Consider the following 19,547-nt stretch of genomic DNA (forward strand, 5'->3'; position numbering starts at 1 on the left):
CAGGTTATTATTGCAGATTTATTGGATATAAAGGGTCGGCTGATAGCAATCATTGTACGACATACAGTGTTATTAGTGCCTAAAGGCTTGCGCTCTAAACACAGGACTGATGTTTCTTTGTAAAAACCCAGAATACAAGCAAGGTGTCAGAATTCTACATATAAGTTGCAAATTAATTCATTTTAGCTCCAATTTTGTACAGTATTTTGGATTTAATATGAATACGCCAACGACGCGGCTTCCCCCAGGAATCTTCCCTAATGGGACAAACTAGCAGGTCCTTAAACAACATTATAGTGTCACTCAAGAAACTGTGAGAAGAACAAACTAGTAAGCTGGATCCTTACGTTGACTGAGAAGGTCCCTGACTGACAAAGTCACAAGTCATTTGGATCTCTACATTGACATTAGGACACTAACCGCATGTCCACAAGTATCTGGTACTTACATAGACTGAGAAGGCCACTAACTGAAGAGACCATGGGGTACCTACATTGAGTGAGAGGGTCACCAACTCTCAAAGAAACTGTAGGTCCCTAAATTGACAGAGAAGGTCACTAATTGAAGAAGCCATGACTATCTGGCGTCCCTCCATTGAGAGAAAGGTCACTAACTGAAGAAGCCATGAGTATCAGGGTCCCTACATTGACAAAGAGGGTCACTAACTGAAGAACCATAAGGATCTGGGGTCCCTACATTGACCAAGAAGGTCACTAACTAAAGAAGGCATGAGTATTTGGGTCCCTTCAATGAGAGAAAGGTCACTAACTGAAGAAGCCATAAGGATCTGGGGTCCCTACATTGACCAAGAAGGTCACTAACTGAAGAAGGCATGAGTATCAGGGTACCTACATTGAAAGAAAGGTCCCTAACTGAAGAAGCCATGGAATCAGGGTCCCTACATTGAAAGAAAGGTCCCTAACTGAAGAAGCCATGAGTATCTGGGGTCCCTACATTGAGATAAAGGTCACTAACTGAAGAAGCCATGAGTATCAGGGTCCCTACATTGACCAAGAAGGTCACTAACTGAAGAAGGCATGAGTATCAGGGTACCTACATTGAAAGAAAGGTCCCTAACTGAAGAAGCCATGGAATCAGGGTCCCTACATTGAAAGAAAGGTCCCTAACTGAAGAAGCCATGAATATCTGGGGTCCCTACATTGAGATAAAGGTCACTAACTGAAGAAGCCATGAGTATCAGGGTCCCTACATTGACCAAGAAGGTCACTAACTGAAGAAGCCATGAGTATCTGGGTCCCTAGACTGAGAGAAAGGTCACTAACTGAAGAAGCCCTGACTATTTGGCGTCCCTACATTGACCAAGAAGGTCACTAACTGAAGAAGCCGTGAGTATCTGGGGTCCCTACATTGACCAAGAAGGTCACTAACTGAAGAAGCCATGAGTATCTGGGGTCCCTACATTGACCAAGAAGGTCACTAACAGAAGAAGCTATGAGTTTCTGGGTCCCTACATTGAGAGAAAGGTCACTAACTGAAGAAGCCATAAGTATCTGGGGTCCCTACATTGACCAAGAAGGTCACTAACTGAAGAAGCCATGAGTATCAGAGTCCCTACATTGAAAGAAAGGTCCCTAATTGATGAAGCAATGAGTATCAGGGTCCCTACATAGAGTGAGAAGGTCACTAACTGAAGAAGCCATGAGTATCTGGGTCCCTACACAGACTGCGAAGGTCCCTAACGCTTTTGATGAATGGGAATGTGGTCGCCAGGACCTGGGAATGGGATAGGAGAGCAGTTCTTTTTACTGGGTTTAATCATTATACTGGAGGAAGAGCAGGGGTTGGATTCATCACACAAACCTCTCCAGTAAATAATGTGGTCACTGTTGAGCAGAGCGGAACCACAACTATCGAACCACCAGCCTCCCCTTTTCTCCTCAGCACAGTTATTTCTCCATCGATCATTATCTCTGTCTTTGGTAGAAAACATCATGTTATCGTGCATGCCTGTCTCGTTCATGGCCGTCAGTGCATCCCCCGCACCCCCGGAGTAATCCCCCAGCCTCAGTGGGTAGTTATTGGCCTCACTGTCCACCCTAAAACTGGAGTAGTCTGCGTGGTGCTCCTTATGCTGAGCATCCACAACGCTGAACCTGACTGTGAACGTGTTCTGCCTGGTGAGGAGGTAAATCATCTCGTTGCCCAACCAGTGATCGGCCATTAGATTGCCAAAGCCCTCCTTGTACGTGCCCCAGGTAGGGTCTTCAAAGAGGGTCTTCTGCAATGTGTTCCTCTGCAGGACTGTCCAGCCTTGACCTTGCTCGCTGACATCGCAATATACCGCCATCGGGGGGGAGTTTTTGGGGTGGATCACGTACAGCCCGTTCTGCCGCCTCAGGTTCAAGAAGGCCCCTCGGCAGTCCTTGGCCAAAAGTTCTGGGGAACAGTTAATAGTGGGAATTAGAAGGTTGACGTTGGTATCGGAACCATTCAGCTTGGGATAGTTCACTTTCAAATCAAGTTTTCAGTTAGTCTTCATTTTTTATAGTTTCTAAATTATTTGCCTTTTTCTTCCAACTTTCAGTTTTCAAATGGGGGTCAGTGACCCCAAAAGCCAACAAACATTGCTCTGTGAGGCTACAATTGTATTATTATTGTTATACTGTATTACTTTTCTTTCTATTCAGCCCCTCCCCTATTCATATTCCAATGTCTCATTCACGTCACTACTTGGTTGCCTGGGTGATTTGGACCCTAGCAACCAGCTGCTAAAATACCAAACTGGAGAGCTGTTGAACAAAATGCAAGATAATTAAGAAAACCACACAATAAAAAATGAAGACCAATTGCAAATTGTTTAAATGTCACAACCCCTTTGAGTTAACTTTTAGCAGGATGTAGAGAGTAATCTATTGCAATTGGTCTTCATTTTTTATTGTTGTTTTTTTTAATTATTTCAATATTTGTTTAGCAGCTCTCTAGTTTGGAGTTTCAGCAGCTATCTGGTTGCTAGGGTCCAAATGACCTTAGCAACTAGGGAGTGATATGAACAAGAATCTGGTATATGAATAGGGGAGGACTTAAATGGAAAAATAAGTTATAAAAAGTAACAATAACAATAAAACTGGAGCTTCACAAAGAAATAGTTTTCTGGTTGCCGGGGTCAGTGACCCGCACTTGAAATCTGCAAAGAGCTGGGAGAAGAAGGCAAACATTTAAAAAAACTATAAATTGTAAATAATGAAGTCCAATTGAAAAGATGCTTAGAATTGGCCATTCTATAACATACTAAACGTTAACTGAATGTCATGTCAGGCCCACTCAGCTAAGTATATACTCACCCAAGTAAACTCCATCTCTGGGGACATTAACGAACTCCTGCAGCTCCTTCCCTTGCACCATGTGCTTATTGGCCAGGCGATGGTACAGCTCCTCCCGGGATATATGGGTAAGAGTCCCACTACTGACCGATGCCATGAGAGTCACGGCGAGCACCAAGCTCATTCCTAGAGGATTCGCCATCCTGCGCCAGAGACAATAGACTGTTACTGTGCCAGGCAGAGATGTGTGCCCACGGCTAACCTATTGTTTCTCCTACTCCCAAGTAACTGGAGGAGTCCCAAGCCGGACTTGGATTTCTTACTATTGAGTGCTATTCTGATACCTACTGGGAGCTGCTATCTTGCTCCCTTCCCATTGTTCTGCTGATCGGCTGCTGGGGGTGAGGGGGGGGGATATCACTCCAACTTGCAGCGCAGCAGTAAAGTGTGCCTGAGTCTGAGCTTTCAGCCAGCGCTACACATTAGAACTGCTTTCAGCTAACTTATTGTTTCTCCTACTCCCAAGTAACGGGAGGAGTCCCAAGCCGGACTTGGATTTCTTACTATTGAGTGCTATTCTGATACCTACTGGGAGCTGCTATCTTGCTCCCTTCCCATTGTTCTGCTGATCGGCTGCTGGGGGTGAGGGGGGGGGATATCATTCCAACTTGCAGCGCAGCAGTAAAGTGTGCCTGAGTCTGAGCTTTCAGCCAGCGCTACACATTAGAACTGCTTTCAGCTAACCTATTGTTTCTCCTACTCCCAAGTAACTGGAGGAGTCCCAAGCCGGACTTGGATTTCTTACTATTGAGTGCTATTCTGATACCTACTGGGAGCTGCTATCTTGCTCCCTTCCCATTGTTCTGCTGAGTTCCACTGGGCCAAGAAGAGAATTCGGATCTAATACAAGTGGGTACTTACCTGCACATTGGGACCCAGAGAGCAGCTGATCCAATACTCTTCCCTCAACTGCAGCCTCTGAGCCGTAACCCGGTGCTTTATACCTGGGAGGAAGGGCCCATCCTGATCCGGTGGGGGGGGGGAGCAGGACTTTAGGAGCAGATTCGGGTCTCTCCATCCCCAGAGGCGGAAAGTGTCACGGTGCCAAATCCGACAGATTGTACACGGGAAACCAACAAAGTGAATATTTGGCCGCCCAGGCAATAAAATCCATTATAAGCCAATAAAGATATCCCCGGAGCCCCCGGCTTATACTGGCAAGTAAGTAAATACACCTACTGGCCATAAACACCTTCAAGTGACGTTAACACTATTTCATAGCATTTTCCTTTCATGAGGCAGATCCCACGTCTGGTCCAGAGGGTGCCTTTACTTGCCCTTAAGTTAATGCTATTGGTGCAGCAGGAATCATGTGACTATGTTCTACTGTAAGAAGGATTTTGCGGTATTTACTGTACAGTACTGGGCCTTTTGTCTCCTCTTGGGCACCATCATCTCAGCCTCTCCTACTCAGCACTCACCCAAAGCTTTCACCCTTCCTCTTCCCTGCCTTTGGGCTGTTCTCATCCCCAGGTTCCTGTCTGGCCATGGGAAAGAGAGCAGCCCAGGAGCAGGAAGTACAGAGAATCAGAGCTCTGTACCTGGGTAAGTACTGGGGGGAGATTGGATTCACTTACCCAGGGGGAGGTTCCTGCCTGACCATGGGAAAGAGAGCAGCCCAGGAGCAGGAAGTACAGAGAATCAGCTCTGAACCTGGGTAAGTACTGGGGGGAGATTGAATTCACTTACCCAGGGGGAGGTTCCTGCCTGACCATGGGAAAGAGAGCAGCCCAGGAGCAGGAAGTACAGAGAATCAGAGCTCTGTACCTGGGTAAGTACTGGGGGGAGATTGGATTCACTTACCCAGGGGGGGTTCCTGCCTGACCATGGGAAAGAGAGCAGCCCAGGAGCAGGAAGTACAGAGAATCAGAGCTCTGTACCTGGGTAAGTACTGGGGGGAGATTGGATTCACTTACCCAGGGGGAGGGTCCTGTCTGACCATGGGAAAGAGAGCAGCCCAGGAGCAGGAAGTACAGAGAATCAGAGCTCTGTACCTGGGTAAGTACTGGGGGGAGGTTACAAGTGGGAAAAATTAAAATAGTTGCAGATTTCATCACACAGAATTTTACCCTTTAATACATTTTCTGTGCATTTTCTGTACCAACAAGGGGAATGCGAGGCCACACAAACGAAGGCAGCACATAATCCTCGCCTTTATAAAGCTAAACTGAAGAGACAGAGAGAAATCAGTAAGGTCTGATCTGTTGGAAATAACTGGCAACCAAACTGATGCAAAAACATGGAAAACAGGCAAAACCGTAGCAGCCTAGTAACTCCACACCCCATGTTCCCTACAGAGCAGAGAGAATGACTTGCTATTCTTGTTCCTCTCACTAGGTGGCACCACAGAGCTACGTGGATACCAGAGAATTGCGTGCTCTAGTGTTACCCTAATAGATTAGATTAAGGGGATGCAATTGCACCAATCAGATTCTGTGATAAGGGGAACAGCAGCTAAAAATTTGCTTTTGATATTCTCAGATATACACCTGTATATAAATAGTGATGTGAATAACTGATGACATCACTAAGCACCGTTTATAAGGATATCATTTACAGTTTGGTCCCATAGGGAAATGACCAACCTGTACATTATATAGATATAGACTATAATATACAGTTTGGTCATTTCCCTTTTGTCGTTTCCCCACTGAATGAAATCTAATTGGCTGTTGTTGGCTCCACCTAGTTTTTGTAACCTTGGACCACAGGAGTAAAAAAGTGCAACGTTTGGGGCCCTGGTTTTAATAGTGTCTCAATGGCAGCAATTTAAATTTCCCCACTGAAAGTCAACGAGTGACATCTGATTGGCGGTTGGTGGCTCCGCCCACTTTTTCTAACCTGGAACTGCAGTTACCCAGTGACTAAATCTGCAAAGTTTAGGGACCCTGGGATTAATAGCTAAAGAACGGCAGCATTTTAAATTTAAACCAATAAAAGTCAATAGGTGAATTGTGATTGGTGGTTTGTGGCCCCCGCCCACTTTTTCTAACCTTGAGTCGAAGTCACCCAATGAGAAACAGTGGGCACCCTGGCATAAATAGCGTGAGGATGGCAGCATTTTATATTAAAGCCAATGAAATTCAATGGATGAAATCTGATTGGCTGTTAGTGGCCCAACCCTTTTTTCCTATTTTTGAACTGCAGTCCCCCAGTGACCAACTCTGCTTTGGGGATTTCACCATTGAAAGTTGGTGGCTCCACCCACTTTTCCTAATCTTTAACCTTAGTCCCTAAGTAAACCCCAAGTTTGGGGACCCCCAGAGTTAATACTGTGAGACTGGCAGCAGGTTAGATTTCCCCATTGAAAGTCAATAGGTAAAATCTGATCGTAAAAAAAGCTGTTCGTAGCTCCGCCTACTTTTGGGGATCCAACAAATATCAATTTTCATTCAGGCTGAGCCCATGACTATGTGATTCAAGTTTGGGGTGTGTGGCCCCAAATCTGTAAGATTGGCAGCAGTTTCAATTTCCCCATAAAAGTCAATGGGTGAAATTTGATTGGGTGTTGTTGGCTCCTCCCACATTGGGGTCATCCAACTAATGTAGCTGTTTCATTCGGGGTGACCCCGTGATTATGTTATTCACGTTTGGGGGGTGTAGCTTCAAAGCTGTAAGTGCGGCAGCAGTTTGAAAATCTTCCCTGTCAAAGTCAATGGAAAAATTGGGGGGTTTGGAGCGGCGCCACAAAAAGACGGGGGGCGGGATCACTTAGAAAAGCACAAGCAGCCTGCTCCGCTATAGGGCGAAGATGTGTGGGGAGTTTGGGTGTTGTACCCCTAAAACTGTAGGAGGAGTAGCGTTTAGAAAACCAACATAATAAAGTACCCCCTGTTGACTAATATAAGGATATTAGGAATCACCTCAGAGTTCCATGACCTGTATAACAACCCTCTGCCTTCAGTCTCATCCCTTTATATGGAACTCCTCTGTGACTTATAAAATCCCTTCATTTTACAACAGGGGGTACTTTATTCACTACATATATTGAATACAAATTAAAAAAATATTGTAAAATATTAAATTATTGTTTAAAAGGGGAGGGACTGCCTCCCGGGGCCCCCCAGGCAGAACTAGCGCAGCCCCAGCCGCTACCTCAGTACTAAACATTACGTCACTGGTTTAAGGGCAATTATCGCGGGATGTTGGGAGGGAAATCCCGCAAGGCTAGAGCGGGTTGCTAGGCAGCCGAGGGGAATGCGGAAGTCTCGGGGGATAGGATTGTGGTAGTCTCGCGAGAGTTGGCTGGGCTGCGCCAGGCTGGGTTGCTAGGCTGCGGGGCGGAGGGCGGAGCTCGGTGACACAGAGGGGCGGGGATGTAGCAAGCCTTGCCCCTCGCCTCCCCACACTCCTCCACAATCCGAGGCCGGAGGCGACTCATCCCCCCGGGCCGGGGTCCCGGACCCTTCGTACGGATTATTGGATCGGCTGCTGTCAGACTCCCGGGCTGGAACCGCGACAGCGTCACCTCCGCGGCGCTCTCTGCCCCCTGTAGGCTCTCCCACAGCTCCCTCCGTACGGACCGAACCTCCTGCAGGAACAGCCGCAGCGTACGGTACCCCAGCGGGGCTCTCTGTGTCCCTGCAGCCTCTCCTGCCTTCCCCGCTGCCTCCGCTCAACCCCCCGCAGCCTATAGGGGCCCTGCATCCTGTGGGGAGCCCTCCGGCCCCTGGGGAGCCCTCCTGCTCCCTATAGGAACCCCCTGCATCCTGTGGGGAACCCCCCGGCCCCTGGGGAGCCCTCCTGCTCCCTATAGGAACCCCCTGCATCCTGTGGGGAACCCCCCGGCCCCTGGGGAGCCCTCCTGCTCCCTATAGGAACCCCCTGCATCCTGTGGGGAACCCCCCGGCCCCTGGGGAGCCCTCCTGCTCCCTATAGGAACCCCCTGCATCCTGTGGGGAACCCCCCGGCCCCTGGGGAGCCCTCCTGCTCCCTATAGGAACCCCCTGCATCCTGTGGGGAACCCCCCGGCCCCTGGGGAGCCCTCCTGCTCCCTATAGGAACCCCCTGCATCCTGTGGGGAACCCCCTGGCCCCTGGGGAGCCCTCCTGCTCCCTATAGGAACCCCCTGCATCCTGTGGGGAACCCCCCGGCCCCTGGGGAGCCCTCCTGCTCCCTATAGGAACCCCCTGCATCCTGTGGGGAACCCCCCGGCCCCCCATATAGCCATAAAGGATTCCCTTGTTGGAGCTGCAGTGTCTCTGTGCCCCCCCTGTGCCAGCTGTACCCCCTTTCCTCTCTGTATCACATAATAGCCTGCACCCCCAAATAGCTGAGGGGTTCTTTGTATGGTTAGTATTGCAATGTCTTCTGCCCCCTGACTGTATGATTTGCCCCTTAGTTACCCGTTACTGTCCCCTGCTGGGGTCCCTTGTGCCTATCACTGTACCCCCAGTCCTGTCTCCTATCTGCCTGCACCCCTTCTTTGTAAGGGAGATCTGTGCACCCCTCCTTCTCTCATGTGATGCCAGGTCCCCCCTTGTGTGATGTGCACCCCGCGCGCCCCTAAATAACTGGTTACTGTTCTTCTATTTCTCCCCCTCGTACCCCAGTCTGTCATCTCCACTTGTCAGGTGCCCCCCAGGATCTGCACCCCATAACTCCTAGCCCCCCACTCACTGGTTTGGTGCCCTATTGTCTTTCACTGCATCTTGGGGCCCCCGCCACCTTCCCCTTGGGGCCCCCGCCACCTTCCCGTTGGGGCCCCCGCCACCTTCCCGTTGGGGCCCCCGCCACCTTCCCGTTGGGGCCCCCGCCACCTTCCCGTTGGGGCCCCCGCCACCTTCCCGTTGGGGCCCCCGCCACCTTCCCGTTGGGGCCCCCGCCACCTTCCCCTTGGGGCCCCCGCCACCTTCCCCTTGGGGCCCCCGCCACCTTCCCCTTGGGGCCCCCGCCACCTTCCCCTTGGGGCCCCCGCCACCTTCCCCTTGGGCCCCCCGCCACCTTCCCCTTGGGCCCCCCGCCACCTTCCCCTTGGGCCCCACCGCCACCTTCCCCTTGGGCCCCTGCCCTTTGCACGATTCAGAACCTTTGGGTTCGTTCTTACTCCCCCCCGCGCCAAATTCTTCCTCCTCGGTGTCAGATCCCAGAGACATTTATATAATCCCCCCCCCCAGCTTTATTCTCTGCATTTATTCCCTATAATTCATAATTTGTTCTTTGCCCCCCCCCCATTCTTCGCTTTGCACCCTCTCTTACCTGCACCCTCTTATTTAGTGCCCCCAGTTCTACCCCGGTCCCCCCCCCGCGCGGGCTCCAGTATGAGGGTCCCATTGTTACCGTTGGGGCGGCTTCGTTGGACAATCCATGGGAACTAACGGATCATTTGGGAAGCAGAACCCCCCCTTGTGCCGGCTGATCAAGAACCCAGTTCCTCCCAGCTCACTGCAGAACTCGGCCCTTATATGAAGGTAAAAGGTGTGTAGTTTCCTCGCTTTATTCCCCTTCACCCCTCAAATGCTTGCTGCACCCCCAAATTGTGTTTTTCAGGGGGGCAGTTATTTTATAGAAAATGTTGTGCATTAAGTATCATTTGGGGTGCAGTTCTGTCCCAGTTCTAGTAGTTAGAGGAAGAATGATCCAACCTGTGGCCCTTCTGAATGGCCTGGGGCCCTCCTGCTGTTGGGGGGTGATTGTGCTACTGGAGGGCCCCAAGTTGTGCCCTCAGCCTACTATACAGTGGCCCCCACTCTGCGGGCCCCGGGTAGTTGACCCGGTTTGCACCTCCCCAGCAGTTGGCTGGAAATAGATTGCAGTTGGTTTCTATGGGCAAAATAGGTCATTTCTACAAAAAACCTGTTTCTAGGCAGTTCCAAGCAGCGGCGACGGATCCCTCCCCGAGGGCTTCCCGGGATGAGCAGCTGGCTTCCCTTCACTGGGTCCGGAACTACATTTCCCAGAAGCCCCTGCTAGCTGTGATTTATAGTTCATTTAGGGGGTAGCCCATATTTTGGTGGAAATCAGGGTTTTTCTGTTGCTTTCATGTACAGGTATGGGATCTGTTATCCAGAAAGGTCTGAATTACAAGAAGGCCATCTCCCATAGACTCCATTATAAGCAAATAATTCTAATTTTTAACAATTTCCTTTTTCTCTGTAATAATAAAACAGTACCTGTACTTGATCCCAACTAAGATATAATTACCCCTTATTGGGGGCAGAACAGCCCTATTGGGTTTATTTAATGGTTAAATGATTCCCTTTTCTCTGTAATAATAAAACAGTACCTGTACTTGATCCCAACTAAGATATAATTACCCCTTATTGGGGGCAGAACAGCCCTATTGGGTTTATTTAATGGTTAAATGATTCCCTTTTCTCTGTAATAATAAAACAGTACCTGTACTTGATCCCAACTAAGATATAATTACCCCTTATTGGGGCAGAACAGCCCTATTGAGTTTATTTAATGGTTAAATGATTCCCTTTTCTCTGTAATAATAAAACAGTACCTGTACTTGATCCCAACTAAGATATAATTACCCCTTATTGGGGCAGAACAGCCCTATTAGGTTTATTTAATGGTTAAATGATTCCCTTTTCTCTGTAATAATAAAACAGTACCTGTACTTGATCCCAACTAAGATATAATTACCCCTTATTGGGGCAGAACAGCCCTATTGGGTTTATTTCATGGTTAAGGTATGGAGATCCAAATTATGGAAAGACCCCTTATCTGGAAAACACCAGGTCCTGAGCATTCTGGATAACAGGTCCCATACTTGTGTTTGCAGCCGTTTGATGTTTGTGTATTGGACCCTTTGGTTACAGTCCGTACAAGTTCTGCCCCCGAGGGTCTCTGGTTCTGCCCAGTTAATTGATTTAGCGCTAATGATGCCGTTATCTTTCTCACACATTTCCTCGTTATCTGGAAAATCCAACCCTTGATTTATTGCGGCTCTGCGCGGCGCCGAGTCCTGGAGCGAAGGCCCAGCTGTTACGGAACTGCAACTCCCTGCAGCTCCCTGGGGGTGTCGTTGAACAACAGATGGAGCACCGCAGTGTGTGTGCAGCCTACAAATAGAGCAGCTATGGGGCCCCGGGCCCAATTCCCACGAGCGGAGGCTCATTTGGGTCAGATTGCTCCCCCCATTCATCTTTATGGCATTGCATGGAAATCGTGCCGCAGCCAATGGGACGGGCTGAGAGATATAGTCCATGTATTCCCACAGCTCTGTGCTGCTATTGGCTGTGCATTATTCATTATTATATACGCTTGCCTAAAGGGTTAAATAGTTGGCCTCGTTATACCGTATGAAACGATTGCCCCCATATGGAATGACGTGCCCCCCGGCTGGTATATATATTGTATAATATATTTAATATAATTACTTCCCTACTGCTGAGCCCCCCCTATTGTGCAGGGTACAAGCAGTTTGCCCCCCTTAGATAGGTCAACCCCTAGGGTGCGATGGTTGCCTAGATACAAGCCCCACCCTCCCTGTGCATTCAAGGCTGGTGGGGGATGCTGGGAATAGGGGGGCAACACAGGGGAGTTAAGTATTTAGGGTCCCACTGATGCAGACAATTGTCATGTTGTGGGGTAGTTTAGGGGTAAGGGGGGGCAGTTAATAGGCTAAAATACCAGGGGCATGTATGGCATCATAGGGGCAGCAGAGATAAAAGGAAGAATCCACTGCCAGCTGCTTGGTTATTACCAACCCCAAAAGCCCCCCCCCCCGGGGGTCCCTGGCTGCCCCAAGGGAATAGCCCCCCCTTCCTGTTTGACCACCGGTGATTGGTCACATGAGGAGATCCCGATCACTAAATAGTTTCCTCCAGCAGAAGCCTTTGCCCCGGGGAAATGGATCTCTTATTCAGCTGAAATATTTCCCAGCATGCACCACTCACAGCTGGATTGGGTACAATGTTGCATTAAAGAGACGCTACTCCCTGATTGGCTGCCCCTTTCCCTTTGTCACAGAACTACAATTCCCAGAATTCCCTTCCAGCGAGGATTGAAGTTCCTGATATATTAGGGCACCTGTTACCTAACGAAGATAAAAGCACTAATTGTTCCCTTTTTATCTCTTTGGTCCCTTTAAAGGGGAAGTTCACCTTTGAATTAACTCTTAGTACCATGTAGAGACGGATATTCTGAAACAATTTGCAATTGGTCTTTGTTTTTTATTATGTGTTTTTTTTTTAATCATTTCACTCAGCAGCTTTCCAGTTTGGAATATTAGCAGCTATCTGGTTGCTAGGGTCCAGATTACCCTGGCAACCATGCAGTAACCTGAGTGAGACATGGTTATATGAATAGGGGAGGGGCTGAATAGAAAGAAAAGTAATAAAGTATCACAATAAATAACAATAAAACTGGAGCCTCACAGAATGATGGTTTGTTGGCTGCCGGGGTCAGTGACCCCCATTTGAAAGCTGAAGAAAAAGACAAATCATTTAGAAACTGTAACAAATAAAAAATGAAGACCAATTGAAAAGTTGCTAAGAACTGAAACATTAATTTGAAAGTGAACTACCCCTTTAACATACTATCCAGCTGGAGGGCCCCCTGTTGGGGGTTGGAAGGGGCTAATTTTTCCCATCTGGTTAAAGGGGAACTCCACCCAAATTTTTTTTTATATAATTAAAAACAACATCTTTCTCAGCAATTTTTTTTTGTGTATTCTGCATGAAACACTTTTTGGGTCAAGTTGCCCTTTACTGACTTAACCCTGTGCAGAGCAGGTGGGGGTCCCGCTGCAGAGACCCCCGGGAGAGGGAAGGCTTCCCAGCAAGTGCTGAGCCAGGAGCCTGTGAGCTATGAATATCCCCTGCTCATTTATAGCACGTCAACATCTTGTGCCCCCCGCACCCCCCCCCGGGGTCACCCGATACGGCTGCTGCCCCGGCACCGACACCCCACAAACAGTCGCCGCTCTGGGAGCACCCAGTGTAACGTTAAAGGGGAACCGCAACAAAAATGACATTTAAATGCAGTTTCTATCTGTTGCTGCATTGCTGGTTCCGACATCTGAAACATTGTAGCGTTGGAGGCAGCTGCCCCTGGGATATGGGCAGAGCTAGAGGTTCGTTAAGGAGGAGCCGTGATTATCAGTCATTCCGCTCTGACCCAGAAAACCCGGGTTTGGTTCCTGTTTGTAGCCCCCAAACTTGGATTCCAGGTTCTACAGGGCAGGGGGCTCAATAGTGCTGATAGGGGGGCAGCGCTGCACATAAGTCATGTGACTGGCACTGGCCTTCTGATTGGCTTGTGCTTAGTGGTGCTGGAAGGCCAGGCTTTAGAACCAACTGGGTTGGGCTGATGTTGGACAGATAAGGTTCAGTATTGATTGTGCTGGAATAACCGGCTGGCTAAGGTTCTGTACCACTTGTGTCGGAATGACTTCTCTTTGGTACTGGTTCTGTTGGTATTGATTGGCTTTGGATTACGTTGTATGCCTGACCTTCAGTACCGGTTGGGTTTGTGTGACTGAGCTTCAGTACCGGTTGGGTTTGTATGACTGACCTTCAGTACCGGTTGGGTTTGTGTGACTGACCTTCAGTACCGGTTGGGTTTGTGTGACTGAGCTTCAGTACCGGTTGGGTTTGTGTGACTGAGCTTCAGTACCGGTTGGGTTTGTGTGACTGACCTTCAGTACCGGTTGGGTTTGTGTGACTGAGCTTCAGTACCGGTTGGGTTTGTGTGACTGACCTTCAGTACCGGTTGGGTTTGTGTGACTGAGCTTCAGTACCGGTTGGGTTTGTGTGACTGAGCTTATGTGTAACTATTATTACTACTGGGAGCAGTGTCTGTTGTGCTCCAATGGTACAGACTGGGTTGTGCTCCAATGGTACAGACTGGGTTCTGCTCCAATGGTACAGACTGGGTTGTGCTCCAATGGTACAGATTGGGTTCTGCTCCAATGGTACAGATTGGGTTCTGCTCCAATGGTACAGATTGGGTTGTGCTCCAATGGTACAGATTGGGTTCTGCTCCAATGGTACAGACTGGGTTGTGCTCCAATGGTACAGACTGGGTTGTGCTCCAATGGTACAGACTGGGTTGTGCTCCAATGGTACAGACTGGGTTGTGCTCCAATGGTACAGACTGGGTTGTGCTCCAATGGTACAGATTGGGTTCTGCTCCAATGGTACAGACTGGGTTGTGCTCCAATGGTACAGACTGGGTTGTGCTCCAATGGTACAGACTGGGTTGTGCTCCAATGGTACAGATTGGGTTCTGCTCCAATGGTACAGATTGGGTTCTGCTCCAATGGTACAGATTGGGTTGTGCTCCAATGGTACAGATTGGGTTCTGCTCCAATGGTACAGATTGGGTTCTGCTCCAATGGTACAGATTGGGTTCTGCTCCAATGGTACAGACTGGGTTGTGCTCCAATGGTACAGACTGGGTTCTGCTCCAATGGTACAGACTGGGTTGTGCTCCAGTGGTACAGATTGGGTTGTGCTCCAGTGGTACAGATTGGGTTCTGCTCCAGTGGTACAGATTGGGTTCTGCTCCAGTGGTACAGATTGGGTTCTGCTCCAGTGGTACAGATTGGGTTCTGCTCCAGTGGTACAGATTGGGTTCTGCTCCAATGGTACAGATTGGGTTCTGCTCCAATGGTACAGACTGGGTTCTGCTCCAATGGTACAGACTGGGTTCTGCTCCAATGGTACAGACTGGGTTCTGCTCCAATGGTACAGACTGGGTTCTGCTCCAATGGTACAGACTGGGTTCTGCTCCAATGGTACAGACTGGGTTCTGCTCCAATGGTACAGACTGGGTTCTGCTCCAATGGTACAGACTGGGTTCTGCTCCAATGGTACAGACTGGGTTCTGCTCCAATGGTACAGACTGGGTTCTGCTCCAATGGTACAGACTGGGTTCTGCTCCAATGGTACAGACTGGGTTCTGCTCCAATGGTACAGACTGGGTTCTGCTCCAATGGTACAGACTGGGTTCTGCTCCAATGGTACAGACTGGGTTCTGCTCCAATGGTACAGACTGGGTTCTGCTCCAATGGTACAGACTGGGTTCTGCTCCAATGGTACAGACTGGGTTCTGCTCCAATGGTACAGACTGGGTTCTGCTACATTGTTTTTACATGATACACTGCTTTTAATGGCTTTTCCAATTACATGTAACTATAAATGTGGGTTGCAGGGTTTAGTTCCCCTTTACCCCGGTGCAGGGATGCTAGTGAGTGCGGGTTCCCAGCGAGCGCGGTGCCGGATTGGGAAAGCCTCCGCTCGGCGGTGAGTAAACATCCGGAGGAACAGAATCGCTGCGCTGTTTGCTAAACATTCCAGGCTCTGTGTGGGAGACCTGGAGGATTTCCATGTCGATGCGACTGTGTACACTTTGTATCACATGCTGTTGTGGAGTTTTTTCCCTTTGTAATATTTACCATTTGTAAAAACTTTCTCTCACATTTACCTCCATGTGTTTATATTCTATTTGCTTCTGTTACGGTGTTTCTATGGCTGCCGCAGGTAGCTGCGCTCTATAGGCCGCCCCGGCCGTAGCATAGAGACTTGTATCTCCCTGGGCTTATTGTCAGCGAGTTACACTATTTGCACACTCAGCGCAACAATTGTGCTTGTGTTTGGCTTCCCCGACTGCCCACAAGTGGGTTAGTGGGATATGAATGGACTGTGTGTGCCCCTTTGTGCGCGGGGCCCCGGCCCAGCGACATCTGTTCTACTGGATTAGGGCACAATGCCATTGTCTGCCGCACCGGGCACTCTGTCAATGAGATCGCTCCGGCTGCCGCTCGCAGGAAGAATCCGGCCATTCACCCTCTGAGCCGGGCATTCTGCTGCCATTGGGACGTGGGGGGCCTTCCTGGGAAGTTGTATCAGGAGTGAGAACCAGCAGTGCAGAGAAGGGAAAGGGACAGACACAGTGACAGTTACACATAACTATAAACCCAGTGAGAATGAGGGATGAATGGATATTGGGGAGTTGTATCAGGAGTCAGAACCAGCAGTGCAGGGAAGGGAAAGGGACAGACACAGTGACAGTTACACATAACTATAAACCCAGTGAGAATGAGGAATGAATGGATATTGGGGAGTTGTATCAGGAGTCAGAACCAGCAGTGCAGGGAAGGGAAAGGGACAGACACAGTGACAGTTGGGGAATTGGATCGGGGTACCCCCCTCCCCCCCCCCAGACAGTGCTGCCCAGACCAGGACAGTGTTTGTCGAGCTGAAACAAAAGGCCAGTTCGTTAGTTCATGTAATTAACTGAGCCGTTATTATGTGCTGTTACTGAGGGATAATTAAAGCTTCTCATTATCTGCCGATAACAGTAACCTGCTCAGGCTCCATGCGCTCTCTGGGGCAGACGAGCTGTAAAGGTGATGGAATCTCACTAGCGACTCTGTGTTAGCGCCATGGGATGTGCCCCCCCCAGCCCCTCCGTTGTGGCCCCCCAGCCCCTCCGTTGTGGCCCCCCAGCCCCTCCGTTGTGGCCCCCCAGCCCCTCCGTTGTGGCCCCCCAGCCCCTCCCTTGTGGCCCCCCAGCCCCTCCCTATTCCCATTCATCCCTTATTCCCTTCCCTGCACTGCTGGTTCTGACTCCTGATACAACTCCCCAATATCCATTCATTCCTCATTCTCACTGGGTTTATAGTTATGTGTAACTGTCACTGTGTCTGTCCCTTTCCCTTCCCTGCACTGCTGGTTCTGACTCCTGATACAACTCCCCAATATCCATTCATTCCTCATTCTCACTGGGTTTATAGTTATGTGTAACTGTCACTGTGTCTGTCCCTTTCCCTTCCCTGCACTGCTGGTTCTGACTCCTGATACAACTCCCCAATATCCATTCATCCCTCATTCTCACTGGGTTTATAGTTATGTGTAACTGTCACTGTGTCTGTCCCTTTCCCTGCACTGCTGGTTCTGACTCCTGATACAACTCCCCAATACCCATTCATTCCTCATTCTCACTGGGTTTATAGTTATGTGTAACTGTCACTGTGTCTGTCCCTTTCCCTTCCCTGCACTGCTGGTTCTGACTCCTGATACAACTCCCCAATATCCATTCATTCCTCATTCTCACTGGGTTTATAGTTATGTGTAACTGTCACTGTGTCTGTCCCTTTCCCTGCACTGCTGGTTCTGACTCCTGATACAACTCCCCAATATCCATTCATCCCTCATTCTCACTGGGTTTATAGTTATGTGTAACTGTCACTGTGTCTGTCCCTTTCCCTGCACTGCTGGTTCTGACTCCTGATACAACTCCCCAATACCCATTCATTCCTCATTCTCACTGGGTTTATAGTTATGTGTAACTGTCACTGTGTCTGTCCCTTTCCCTTCCCTGCACTGCTGGTTCTGACTCCTGATACAACTCCCCAATATCCATTCATTCCTCATTCTCACTGGGTTTATAGTTATGTGTAACTGTCACTGTGTCTGTCCCTTTCCCTTCCCTGCACTGCTGGTTCTGACTCCTGATACAACTCCCCAATACCCATTCATTCCTCATTCTCACTGGGTTTATAGTTATGTGTAACTGTCACTGTGTCTGTCCCTTTCCCTTCCCTGCACTGCTGGTTCTGACTCCTGATACAACTCCCCAATATCCATTCATCCCTCATTCTCACTGGGTTTATAGTTATGTGTAACTGTCACTGTGTCTGTCCCTTTCCCTTCCCTGCACTGCTGGTTCTGACTCCTGATACAACTCCCCAATACCCATTCATTCCTCATTCTCACTGGGTTTATAGTTATGTGTAACTGTCACTGTGTCTGTCCCTTTCCCTTCCCTGCACTGCTGGTTCTGACTCCTGATACAACTCCCCAATACCCATTCATTCCTCATTCTCACTGGGTTTATAGTTATGTGTAACTGTCACTATGTCTGTCCCTTTCCCTTCCCTGCACTGCTGGTTCTGACTCCTGATACAACTCCCCAATACCCATTCATCCCTCATTCTCACTGGGTTTATAGTTATGTGTAACTGTAACTCAGCACAGTTCTCTCTGGGGGTGACTGTAGGCGCGTGGGGGTGCGTGTGTCACACACTTTCCATGTGTCGGGAAGGGACGGAGGCCAGACAAGCACACGCCTCACACTGATAAGAATACCGTGGGAGCGCCCCCTCTGTGCGGAAGTAGTTTTGCGACACTTCTCTCCCCGCTGAGCCGAGGGGGGAAATGACTCTGTGTGATAAGGAGAGTTACACAATCCAGGGCTGCGTCGCACACTCGCTCTCTCCGGGTCACCTTATGGGGAGTGTTACGTTATTGCCCCCTGTGATAGTGATGCGCCGCTCCTCCCGTGTCACTGAACTGCAGCTCATTACTCCCGGTACCCCGGGGCCCCGCACTCATGGCGTCTTGCGTGGCGATAACAAGCAGCATCTAACAATATGTATGTATATTTATATTTATCTACTGTGTGTGAGCAATAGAATCTCAGCCATAAAGCAGGGCAGGACTGCTGCTTACAATGGGGGGGATCAGATAGGATCTGTGCCACTGTGACAGAATGCTCTGTTATACAGATAGCTAGAATCTCAGCCATAAAGCAGGGCAGGACTGCTGCTTACAATGGGGGGATCAGATAGGATCTGTGCCACTGTGACAGAATGCTCTGTTATACAGATAGCTAGAATCTCAGCCATAAAGCAGGGCAGGACTGCTGCTTACAATGGGGGGATCAGATAGGATCTGTGCCACTGTGACAGAATGCTCTGTTATACAGATAGCTAGAATCTCAGCCATAAAGCAGGGCAGGACTGCTGCTTACAATGGGGGGGATCAGATAGGATCTGTGCCACTGTGACAGAATGCTCTGTTATACAGATAGCTAGAATCTCAGCCATAAAGCAGGGCAGGACTGCTGCTTACAATGGGGGGATCAGATAGGATCTGTGCCACTGTGACAGAATGCTCTGTTATACAGATAGCTAGAATCTCAGCCATAAAGCAGGGCAGGACTGCTGCTTACAATGGGGGGGATCAGATAGGATCTGTGCCACTGTGACAGAATGCTCTGTTATACAGATAGCTAGAATCTCAGCCATAAAGCAGGGCAGGACTGCTGCTTACAATGGGGGGATCAGATAGGATCTGTGCCACTGTGACAGAATGCTCTGTTATACAGATAGCTAGAATCTCAGCCATAAAGCAGGGCAGGACTGCTGCTTACAATGGGGGGATCAGATAGGATCTGTGCCACTGTGACAGAATGCTCTGTTATACAGATAGCTAGAATCTCAGCCATAAAGCAGGGCAGGACTGC

General features: G+C 49.3%; 2 protein-coding genes across 5 annotated transcripts in view; one reads left to right on the forward strand and one right to left on the reverse strand.

Annotated features, from left to right (window-relative positions):
• LOC100491016 (fibrinogen-like protein 1-like protein) lies at nt 1-4,275 on the reverse strand. The gene is made up of 3 exons (XM_018090016.2): nt 4,203-4,275; nt 3,303-3,484; nt 1-2,397 (listed from the first exon to the last, which is right to left on the reverse strand). Exons 1-3 carry the CDS (start codon nt 4,208-4,210, stop codon nt 1,697-1,699), a joined length of 891 nt encoding a protein of 296 aa, XP_017945505.2. The 5' UTR covers nt 4,211-4,275; the 3' UTR covers nt 1-1,696.
• A 3,319-nt stretch (nt 4,276-7,594) lies between these two features.
• The window catches only part of ptpn4 (protein tyrosine phosphatase, non-receptor type 4 (megakaryocyte)), a 48,873-nt gene continuing 36,920 nt past the window's right edge, over nt 7,595-19,547 (forward strand). The window contains exons 1-2 of one of the 4 annotated variants that reach the window (XM_031892803.1): nt 7,595-7,891; nt 9,558-9,751. Coding sequence is in view for 2 of the 4 variants with exons in the window: in XM_031892801.1 (XP_031748661.1) it covers nt 9,746-9,758 (13 nt within the window). In the remaining 2 variants the exon portion in view is untranslated. Of the gene's footprint in view, nt 7,897-9,557; nt 9,759-18,649; nt 18,675-19,547 lie in introns of those variants that run through there. The other 3 variants (XM_031892801.1, XM_031892802.1, XM_031892800.1) reach the window with 3 other exon arrangements.

The sequence above is a fragment of the Xenopus tropicalis genome, chromosome 9 (assembly GCF_000004195.4).
Source record: "Xenopus tropicalis strain Nigerian chromosome 9, UCB_Xtro_10.0, whole genome shotgun sequence".
In the NCBI taxonomy this organism is placed as follows: Eukaryota; Metazoa; Chordata; class Amphibia; order Anura; family Pipidae; genus Xenopus; species Xenopus tropicalis.